General features: G+C 32.2%; 2 protein-coding genes across 2 annotated transcripts in view; one reads left to right on the forward strand and one right to left on the reverse strand.

Annotated features, from left to right (window-relative positions):
* LOC132717855 (trifunctional enzyme subunit alpha, mitochondrial-like) overlaps nt 1–6162 on the reverse strand; it is a 22199-nt gene extending 16037 nt beyond the window's left edge. The window contains exons 1-2 of the mRNA XM_060701430.1: nt 5847–6162; nt 941–988 (exon numbers count right to left, since the gene is read on the reverse strand). Of these exons, the coding sequence (XP_060557413.1) occupies nt 941–988; nt 5847–5910 (112 nt within the window). The 5' untranslated portion in view covers nt 5911–6162. The remainder of the gene's footprint in view (nt 1–940; nt 989–5846) is intronic.
* The window catches only part of LOC132717857 (trifunctional enzyme subunit beta, mitochondrial-like), a 23169-nt gene continuing 17009 nt past the window's right edge, over nt 6067–12226 (forward strand). Inside the window, exons 1-5 of the mRNA XM_060701432.1 lie at nt 6067–6206; nt 10267–10332; nt 10742–10871; nt 11228–11259; nt 11785–11852. Of these exons, the coding sequence (XP_060557415.1) occupies nt 6152–6206; nt 10267–10332; nt 10742–10871; nt 11228–11259; nt 11785–11852 (351 nt within the window). The 5' untranslated portion in view covers nt 6067–6151. The remainder of the gene's footprint in view (nt 6207–10266; nt 10333–10741; nt 10872–11227; nt 11260–11784; nt 11853–12226) is intronic.

Raw genomic sequence — 12226 nt, forward strand, 5'->3', positions numbered from 1 at the left:
ACAAGTTAAAAAGAGCACTGCATACTGTGTAAACTGTAAACACACGTCTGTTAAGGCAACCAGTATAAATAACCATTTTTTTTAAATAAAAATTCTAAGTTAAAATGGGACATAACTCCTTAAAATATTGCCCCTTGTCTAACAACTGTGCAATGTCATAAGAATCAAGTATTCTAAGCTACATGTTGATTATGATATCTTTCATAGTTTTAAAATCATGTTATTTATAGGCAATTTTGACAAAAAATCTAAGCAAAATATTTTAAAATTAGTCAAATCATGGACACCATTAATTTTTCCTTTTTTTTTAACCAGCATGCTTGTTTTTGTGCCATTTATAGTTATTTGATGAATGAACATCAGTGTTAGCCATTTTCCCTAACTTTACTGAGTACCTGGGACTCGGTGCTAATAGATCTGTTACGTCCCAATTCAAATGGGACGAGTCCTCAATTACAAAAATGTTGTTTGCATAACTTCATAATACAATCAAACTTGTGGGATATCAATCTGCATTGCTTATAATGAGAAGGGAACAAATCAAAATGAGGTGAAAGTCAAGTTCTTAAAATACATTTTATTTAAAGCAAATAGAAAATCCGTTTTCAATCAGAGCAAAAAAAACTTAAGAGAGAATTAACCAATTAGGGGGGGGGAAAGTGTTTCCCCCCAGGGACTTAACAGCCCTTTTTATCTTTCCTCCCTGGCAATTTTAGCTAGTAAATTGATATGTTTACTCAGTAAACGCGAACACTGTTACATATTAATCAGTTTTTGGTAATGCAAGCCACGAAAGATTATTTTAAAGGGAATCTGAATTAATTTCCTTTCTTACGAATCTTGAACCATCAACCAGACACTTTTGAACATTTGTGCAAATTGTTAATTTTCCTATATATATATTATCTCAATTAATTTACATTCAAAAGAGAAATCTTACCATAGTTCATGACATTTGTTGAAGAAAATGCTCTCTTGAAACCAGCATCTGAAATATAAAGAAATACCTTGAAGTCAACAAGAACTTGACAAGAAATTTAAAGAATGATAATTTATGTGTGATAGAATACAAATGTATGGTTTCCTAAAGAATTCAAATATTTCCTAGTTAGCAACAGTCTTAATGTGGGGCCTATTCTTGCATGTAGATCTGATTGCCACCAAGTTTGTTTTGTCTTCATTATCATTCAGATTATCCAAGAAAGCCGATTTTTAGCCATGCAATCAAACTGTCCTTTACAGAGAGGCATTAGATAAAGTATCAAAATAACAATGTCTGTAAAAGTAAAACAAATTGTTGATTTTTGTTAGAAAAAAATGTTTGAAACAAATAAAATGGAAAAAATAGACTCAATTTTTCCGTGGGCGAGATTGTTTTGCCAGTTTGCCTGCGGGCTATAAGAATAATGTCATGTTTGTGCTCAAAATTGTGAAAATCACCTACTCAGTATTGGTTTTCCAGCATCACTTTCAAAATTGTGAAAGCTGGATGTTTGGTAGCTTAAGGTCTTCAGCGTACCCGTTTATATATATGACATGACGTGAACGCTGAAGATAACCCCGTAGGGAAAGTCCACCAATAATCGTGCCAGGAATCTGACACGCTCGTATTTATTTATCGAACATGCCACGAAGTAAAGTGAAGCATACCTTGATAAAACGATATATAATCTGTTGATAAGCCAAGGATGGACAAATAAAAATCTTATTAGGAACATAAACTACCTAATAGTTTCCGACAGGTAAAAATTTCGGCACTTGGCCGCCATATTGCCAAAATGTTTGACCACGTGATTACGAGATTGACCTTTATGAACCCATGTGCCTCCAATATTTTTATAGATTACTTTTTTTTAAGATGTTGAAAAAGGTTATTTACTGACTGTTATATTCAATAAAATCATATTTAAATACTTAAAAGTTTATGAAAATAAATAAAAACATTATCTTGAATAAAAATATCGAAATCATGTCAACAAAATGTTCTAAATATAGTACACAACTCTATTCAAATCTGTTCCCGCGAATGACGTCATACGAGGTCTCGCATAGCACTTGAATGTCATGGCCGACTGTAGTCGGCGAAAATTGATGTTTTACAGTTAAATAGGCAATTTTAATGACGGTATTAATATTTTATTACTTGAATTGGTATAGAACGATATTTAAATAATTGTTTTACCGTAAAATGCACAAGAATTGATCGGGTCAAGTGTATTTGCAAGTGAAAAACAAGAATAAATCAACTTATGTTATTCTGGTTAGGTTTCGTAACGGGTCTAATCCAAAACTTTAATGCCGCATCTGATGAAAAACAAAAATGTTAAAAAGCGGCTTATAAAGTTTTGGAAGCCAGAACTAGATGTTTGGTTGTTTAAAAGGTCACAAGCACAGGGGGAAGACGCTGTGATCTGACATTATCCCGGGCCCCCCTCCCCCTAAGGCCCTGCTACAACCCATAAAAAATATCAATGCAAGTTGATTTGCACAATAAAAATTCATAAAAACAATATTCTGACACGTTTCGACGATTTTCATTATACCCCTATACTATATATTATAACAAGGGTACAGTCTTCTGTGCGCTTCCAGCGCTTTGATACTGCCCAAGTTCATATCTATCGTCGAAACTCAGCCAAAACTCAATATAATTTTAAAAACATGGTCTCGATCAACGCAGCATTGATAAATGTATGTAATAACAACAGTCAATTTTGGAAATGTTGGCAACTTATTTTGATACAACTCCCGAAATTGCCGGTGACTTGAAATCTGACAAGATCTGATTCACGTAAACATTAAAATGTTCACGACTGAATTGCATCAGAAACGCTAAGATGCGTAGAAAATTTAATTGCATCTGTTAAAACAAAATATTCAATAAACATTACCACAAAAATACACTCCGAATATATTTCCTATCGTGGCGTAACGATCAAAGTATAATCCGATATTCCCGTCTTTTCTCATGCCTCCATTACACAAACTTGACCCGGAAACGGTAATGCACAACTCTGTATGGTTCTCGTCCTCGCTTATACGACGGCGTACGATTCGGTACCAGTACTTTGTAAACATAAACACGTGTATAAAATATTGGCAGCTCCAGTGTACAAATACAGTGTTTTATTAATATGTTTACCAGGAAACTATTGACATTTTGTGATTTCTGTACTATATCGACAGAAAATGTGCGAAAACAGTTCTAGACAAACTTTCGAAATTGGCGCTATATTTACACGTGTTTATGTTTACAAAGTACTGGTACCGAATCGTACGCCGTCGTATAAGCGAGGACGAGAACCATACAGAGTTGTGCATTACCGTTTCCGGGTCAAGTTTGTGTAATGGAGGCATGAGAAAAGACGGGAATATCGGATTATACTTTGATCGTTACGCCACGATAGGAAATATATTCGGAGTGTATTTTTGTGGTAATGTTTATTGAATATTTTGTTTTAACAGATGCAATTAAATTTTCTACGCATCTTAGCGTTTCTGATGCAATTCAGTCGTGAACATTTCAATGTTTACGTGAATCAGATCTTGTCAGATTTCAAGTCACCGGCAATTTCGGGAGTTGTATCAAAATAAGTTGCCAACATTTCCAAAATTGACTGTTGTTATTACATACATTTATCAATGCTGCGTTGATCGAGACCATGTTTTTAAAATTATATTGAGTTTTGGCTGAGTTTCGACGATAGATATGAACTTGGGCAGTATCAAAGCGCTGGAAGCGCACAGAAGACGGTACCCTTGTTATAATATATAGTATAGGGGTATAATGAAAATCGTCAAAACGTGTCAGAATATTGTTTTTATGAATTTTTATTGTGCAAATCAACTTGCATTGATATTTTTTATGGGTTGTAGCAGGGCCTTAGGGGGGAGGGGGCCCGGGATAATGTCAGATCACAGCGTCTTCCCCCTGTGGTCACAAGGTGACAACCTATTTGTGGTTATCAGTTCCTAATGAATTGCATTAATTAGGAGCTGATTTTTATCAGATATTAGTCAATAATATTAATGTGCTAGTTCATTGGGTACTACTGCACCAAAACCATTAAAAAAATCAAAGCACAGAAGGCGCTGAATTTGTTTGGGTCTCAGAATGTAAGAAAGGTGCAGGTTGTGAGATTATATGTATAGTGCCACCAATGCTTTCCAGCGTTTTAATTGTAGTAAATTGGCTATAAGACTTATTGCAACACTGATATGCAATCCAATGTTTATTTGACTTAAACAATTTGAAAAAAAAATTAGTTGCCTTTACTGGGATTTGAACTCCAGACCTCTCGCTTTATAGGCGAGCGCAAAAACCCTTCAGCCACGGTGAATATATGTGAACGGCCTGAAGAAAACCATATTATTCTAAATTAGGGCTTGTAACGACTTTAACTGTTGTTTAACACAGATGTAAATAATCCTGGAGCTTACTATAAGAATGTATATTTATAAAGAATCAACGGGATGCAAGTTCTGTGGTATTTTCTGATCTTTGCAATCTTAATCGTACTGTATATCTGTATGCATTTTCCTGTATAAGTTTATTTTTATGTATTATAATTCATTTTGCAAGGCACCAGAGTTTGATACATACGGAATTCTGCATAACTAGAGATGCATCAAATAATCATTTATGTTCATTTTTTTACGACAGTCACACTTTATCCTTGCATATCATGGCTACTTCCTTAACAAAGACACTTAAAAAAGAATTAAAAAAAAAAAGTTTTCTCGACTTGGATTTGAACTCCAGACCTCTCACTCCTGAAGCGAGCGCGTTACCCCTGCACCACGGAGAAGTTATACAAATAACATCTGAATAACATCAAGTCATTCTAGACTTAGAACTTCCATTGCATTTCGGGTTTGTTATCCTTATTAATTTCGAGGTATTTTGTTCAGGATAAACCTGTTGTTTGAAATTGAAGTAAATAATTTAGCGAAAATCTTCTCGCCCAAACAGTCCGACATGTAGAATCTATATATTCCACTACTCGGTTTGTGTAGTATTCGGTAATAGACATCGCTAAAAATAGTATTTTCATTGATAAAATCATATTCATCCGCGTAATTTGTGATTGTGCATTTATTGACAATTCTATTAGCCAACGCTATTTTTAAACTTTGAATGCGTTGTTATTTGTTGGATACTTGTAACAAAATAAAAATATTTCTTTCTTTTAAATCGCTAGTTTTAAGCTGTTTTGAGAACTACTTGTTGTTAGGTTTGTTGTGAACTTCTGTGTCAGAGATTGAATGTCCGCTTTGTATTTACTTAATTTCGACCAGAAAATACAATAAAACAATATTAGAAATCTTCGACCATTCGGGAATTATTTTGCTTGAACATTAATTCGCCTGTCTTTGACCATCTTTACGCAGTGATCTCCCCTGAATTTTTCGGCGTTAGTGTACATATAAAGGGAAGTAACCGCTTCAAAAAAGTGGACTACTTTCGGCGTTTGCAATTAACAACATTAGACTCTGAAATTTCGCTACCATTATTTGTTTGGTCTGACGACCCAAACAAATAACAAACAACATATTTTTTTCAAAAATACAACATAATTCAAGTATCACCTCAAATGATCAATATCAACTACGTAACATGATTTTATTTCATAAATTCAAAAAGTATGGTTTGTTAACTTTCGTATTAAATCTCAACATATAATTAATTATTTGTGTGGTGATGTGGGTTGTCCATTGGGTACGAGTTGGTTGAGGTGCGGATCATAGTTTAATGTTTAAGTAACGACAAAAATCTATTCAAATGGTATAAAATCCAATAAATTTATATAAAAGGGAAACTTGTTCTATAAGGAAATACATCGTACCTGCTTTTAACTTGTTGCTTAGTCTTGAAACCTGACGGAAAACGCCGACAATACGACCTGCCATGTTCGCACCGGTAAACTTTGAAACCTCGTGATGTCTCGCTGTTTTTCATAAAATCTCGCACTGTATAAACACAATTTTCTCAATAAGTAAGAAATGTCACTTCATATATTTTTATAGAAAATACGTTCTATGTATTCAAAACGAAATGCAAAAGTAATAAATGCTTTTGCTTCAGTCATTCCTGGAGTTTGATGACAGAAATTATATGGTCACGTGACATCTGATTTGCAGAAGTTTCAACATGGCGTCCTTGACAAACTTATCACGAGTCGCAGTAAAGTTTTCGTCTAAAAATGGTATAAGATCGCATTTGTATTGAATAAATTAGTTGTAATTTGTATTTATAATGTATTCTAAAACGTTTTGACTGTAAACCGAAGTCAACTATCGATTATTCGACACTGACACCGACGTTATATATTTTAACCTTATTTTATTTTTCAATCCACTTCTGATAGTGTCATAATGGTCGGTCAAAATATATAACGAAATGAAAATGAATGGTTTTTTTTAACAGATATATCGATTATTTCATACATGTGAACTTAATTTTTTGATGATCAAGTGGGAGAAAAATCTGCCAGTTTTCAACACAGGCGCTAGTCACATAATCAAATATTTTACATATCGGTCTATATATGTATATAAAGATATAAGGCCCCCAACGAAACAAAAACATCATGCGGAACAAACAAGAACAATGCTGAAAGAAACGACCAGATCACGGTTATCTCTTTCTGGTCGCCATCTGAAAGGATCAATCCAAGCGTTAAAGCTTTTTATTTCATTAAAATTCTTCAAATAGCAAAGAAGTGAGTAAAAGTTTCAGAAAATGCCAATATTTTCAATTCATGTCGTTTTCGACGTCCAATCTATTCATGTATACAAACACGATTTCTGGTCGATTTCTACGAAATAAATAGAAAACATCTAAAATTTCCTCATAAAATTCATAAACAAACTCTTTTTCTATCAATCTGCGAAGTCTAAATTGAACTAGAGCCCTCTTTGTACGCAAATATTTAAAAAATATTGGTTGTAGAAGCGGAGGTCAAGTAAAGTGCGCCATTTGGAATTTGAAGTGACAGATAAATGAAGCAAAGAAATAGTATTATACGATTGGTCAATAGTATTCCGGTAATTATCTTAACCAATCAAATCCTTATATAATATTCAGAGCGGAACAGTGTATATATACATGTGCTATACATGGCGATAAAATACTGTCACAAGCGAGATCCTTGTGTATTTTTTAATGAATTACGTACGAAGAGGGCATTTGGATTGAAAATAATGGCATTTTGCGAAACTTTTCAAACATCCCTAGAAATTCTTCATTTTTGACCTTATTTGTCATGTAACCAAACTGTAAGCACATCTTGTATTTACCTTGACTACATTTATCAGCAGCAATGTCAATTATTGCAATAAAAAAGAAAATACCAGTATTTTAGTTCAAAATATGTAAAATGTGTGTTTTCCACTAATCCTTTATTTACCCAGTTACAAATCGCAATAATTTTCTAAAAATAATTGATTTACAGACTCAATTTTTTGTCAGTCTGCAGAAATGGATATTAAGTTGGACAACTGTTTCAATATCATTAAGTCATAATGTGTACTGCACTTCAAAAGCTATAATTTTAATATGTACATATTTTACCATACAATTCTTAATTGGAAAGTAATATGTCAGTAAAGTTACAGTCACTTAACCCAGGATAAACATTCTCTCTGATAACTTTTCAGAAAGCTGTCACTAGAATGGGATCATATTCATATAGACACTAAAATCCTAAAAAAATCACAAGAACATGCTTTTTCTTTTATGCAAATTGAGATGTACATCCAACCCCAATTGTGACAGCTTTACTACTGCAAATAAATATCAAGATTGAAAAATGGCATTATAAATAGGTTAAAATTGTTTATTACCATTTATCTGAAGTTGAGTTTGTCAAAATTTCTTCAAAATACATAACTGGTTATATTTTAACATTGTATGACAATTTTTATGTGGTAGAGTTTATATTTTGTTAACTGATTGAAAAGTGGTTGTGAAATTTTGAAGAACAGGAAAATGGGTCAGTAATGATTTGTTCTCGATTCATAATAATAATTTAGGAAAATTTTTAAAAAGTTGTTGCATTTATTAGCTGAAATGATGATATTTGCAGAATTGTAAGAGAAATTTTATTTTTATAATTTCACTGTCAGTTCTTGTAGAAAAATATGTTAGCTGATCGGAAAGTGGCAGTAGGGGGATATGAAATTGTCCATTATCATGGCTGGTAAAATCAAATTTTGACTTATTACTGGTCAGGGACCATCAAACGGACATTTTTTGAACATTTTTTCCATACAGATTTAATAATTTCAAACCTAGAGGCCTAAAACTTTGACACAGTACAGGCTTGCCATATAAATTAAGATATCGACAAAGTAATCAACTGTCAGCGTAACGCAGTACTTGGGTAAGGTTGTCAGTTAAATTTCCACTTAAATATCCATGCAAGACTGGTTCGAATGGTACTTTTTTCCGCAAAAATTATTTCTGTATATAAACATTCAAATACGCATATGTTTTTTTCTTGACGTAAAGAAGTGTTAAATGTTGTGTTCATTTCTATTAACTTCTCATTTACATTTTATTTTCAAAAGTAATATTTAACAAGTTGGTACATCCTTGAATACTTAACGGAATGAATACATCTAAACATATTTTTTCAACTATAGTTTAGCTGGCAGGAAATACTCGTGTACTGCACAAATTCTATGACTACTGCATACTGTACATTACACAGGATAAAAAATATTATTATCTGTATATGTAAATTAGATATCATAACAAAACTGCCTTTATTTTTTCAATTTCCAATCGCATCTTTAGTAAAATTGAAAAAAGATAGGGAAACAAAAAAAGAAGAAAATAACAACTTGTTAGACTCGAACTGGTGAAAAAAATTAAGCTGCATTGCATCCCAATGGCTTTACCAACTTTGCCATCTAGACTTTTCAAATTTGATTTCTTATCTTGTATTATTTTCGCTTTTAAAAACCTGTTTTACCTATTCAGACAAACTTGTAAACTTTTATGTACACAAAAAATACAATGTCACTCTCACATTATCATAGCAGCACAGTATCAAAATTAGCTAAATTGTCTACACTACAGTACCAAGTGTCCGGACAGATATGTACATGATGTGATTTAATTCAGATAAAAGCTTGGGTGTTTTAATTTTTTATTTCAGCAACAAATGCAAAAATTTGGATATTATGTTGTTTACTCTGCAAATGATTATAGCTGGTATATGACGTCAGGTGTTGCATTCTTAGCACCCAAATTTCAACATCAACCTTCTTGAAATAGACATTAAAATATTACCATTTACGGAGGTTGAAATAACTTTATTTACTTAATTATAGAAGAAACATGCATTTCTTGTTGATAAAAAAGTGACTAACAACCAATGGACAAAGAAAATACTAAATCAAGCATTTTTAGGGCCGTCCGGGTTTGGTGGTTGTCTGGTTTTGGTGGTCCCGAACCAGTAGTTCGTTTTTCTCTAAAGCATTATTTAACTTGTCCGTATAACATCTATATAGTAAATTCTTGAAAATTTCTCTGGGATAACCCTGGCAATACTGACAATTGATTTTGCCGCCCTTGTCAGGTATTGGAATACCTCGCCTCTTATCATTGAGTTACATTGAAAATGATGGCGCCCAACTAGAACTTATACTGAAAATTTCATTGATAGGTATAGAATTCTAAATATTTTTTGTTTTTTATTTGTTTTCTTTAGAAATATACACATGTAGTCTATAGCCAAGCAAGCCCAGGCCTGCTTTGCTGTCCCGGCCTTTGACTTCCCCATATCAACTTCTTAATACAATATTATACAAACATGTCACTATGGATAAATTGGTTTTTATGTGCAGAAGTTAAATTCGCTTCTACCAGACTGAGCTATTATCTATTTATGAAAAATTTATTTTGATGCATGGTTTGCCTGTTCTGATATATAGTGCACCAATGGCAGTATCCCTCGATTATGGGTGTGGTTCACCATGTCCAACAGTCCTATTAATCAACAATGTTCACAAAAATGTCCTCAATTTTGGAGACCTAAATAGATAAAGAAAGTAGTTATTACTTTGAAGTTAAACTTAATTCTTATCCTATTTGTTGTGATTTTAGGAAAAAGGTCTGTGGTAGAATAGTTTTTAAGAAAGCTATTATAAGTTTTTAAGAAAACTATAATATATTTAATTAACTATTTCACATAACTTTTCAATCTCTAGATTTTAAAGTGATACCATCAGTCATTTAAACTTTTTGTTATTATTTAGTAGGTATAAGATGCTTGACAACATCAAATACTTGGAATGCAGCAGCTAGTGCACAGACAGGTAAATGTAAGTATCACAGGGACATCTTCTATTTGTTGGAATACTCTATCCCATTCTCCTACTGTCATAATTTTATGTATTTTTGGTAAATATGTGCTAAAAATATATTAACATGAATCCTCTCTTAATACCCTTATGTGTGTTCACAATATAGCATTTTCACTAAGTTAATTTGATTCATATTTTAAAGGGTTTTTTTGTGAATGGGTCTGAGCCTCTTTGATTTGTGAAAGACAAAGGAAATTTTTCTTGAAATTTTGTGAAATTCTATAAAAATTAACACTTTATTTGATTGTTACACTTTCTTTGATTAAAAAAAATTAATTAAGATATTAACATGAAACATTCAGATAGCTCTAATTTCATCAAGTTGTAAATAACAATGAAAAATGTTCATCTTTATCTTGTTCTTTAGCCAAGAAGAGCCTAGCCAAACCAAATGTGCGCAATGTTGTTCTTGTGGAAGGAGTTAGAACTCCATTCTTACAGTCTGGTACAGAGTACAAAGATCTTATGCCTCATAATTTAGCAACCAAGTCATTAGTGTAAGTACAGAATATATGATTGTATTACCTCTGTGTTTTGAAGCCTAATTTGGTTAGGTTGGACTTTCCTTTATCAAATGAACCCCATTTGATATTTCAATAAAACTTGCATTTTAATATCTGTTTATTTTTTCTAATCTTCTGTGAATAGATCCAGTGCCCCTTGAATTGTGAAAATTAGCACGGTAATGCCATTATTTGTGAATATACATGTAGTCCTATAGTATACTGTTAAAATTATCAATTTAAACAGCTTAAAGAAGCAAGCAGAGTATCATTCTGTTAAATTTAGAAAAGTTGACTTTACTATTTGGAGGTATATTGATGGTTCATATCCAGTGTTTTTTATTTTTCAGGGGATTGATGAAGAAGACAGGTGTCGATAAAGGTATTTACTGATGTTTTATAATTAGATTTTATAACGTGAGATTAGGCATACCAGTTTAAAACCTTTTATGTAAATATAAAAGAACAATCATTTAAAAATCACAAAGTGCTTGCATTGTCATGATCTATGCTTAATACCACTTGTATGCATATACCCAAATGTTTCTGTAAATTGGTGTTAATGTGCTAAAAGTAAGTTTTATAGAGTGTGAAGATGTATTCTTTTCATTTATACATGTCATCAAGTTTTACAATAATTATTACTAGTTACTATTCTGACATTTGATTTCTTGCTAAACTGAAACTTATCCATATTAAGATTCTTTTCAATTCATCATTTTCAACTACTTGGTAACTGTCTCTGTTTAATGCCATATTATACTTAGATAATTCAATGAGACTCAATAAATATGTTTAGTTCAAGCTTTGTATTCAAATAATATTTTTACCAGTAATTTGGTTAAGACAGTATTCAGTTATCACAGTGATATTTTGTCTGACATGTTTGTCGAATATTTTACTTCAGATATCATTGATTATGTTGTGTATGGAACTGTCATACAAGAGGTGAAAACCAGCAATATTGCCAGAGAGGTGAGATGATTATGATATTTAACATTATCTCTCTGAAGTAATTTCAGTATATTTATTTGCCCAAAACTGAAAATTAATATGAAGTTATATAGTTTTATTTTTATGTACTGCTTATCTCCCTTTATATTTATACATGTTGTTTCTGTTCATTGTTTGTTTTATGATGTGCCATGTTATCCTATTGAAATGAAATCAAAATGAGGTGAATGAGTATAGCTCAGCAAATTTCATATCATATCCATTAGGGAAATAATGAAGGATCTTTATAAAATATTGTCTTGAATAACCTAAGGTGGTTCTTTTGTAAAGGTATTTGGTTTAATGTGTAAGAGAACAAATAGGTGAACAATCATTCTGACAAAGCTCCATGTACA

Source organism: Ruditapes philippinarum, unplaced genomic scaffold (genome assembly GCF_026571515.1).
Source record: "Ruditapes philippinarum isolate M1 unplaced genomic scaffold, ASM2657151v2 ctg1131_1_1_1_1, whole genome shotgun sequence".
Classification (NCBI taxonomy): Eukaryota; Metazoa; Mollusca; class Bivalvia; order Venerida; family Veneridae; genus Ruditapes; species Ruditapes philippinarum.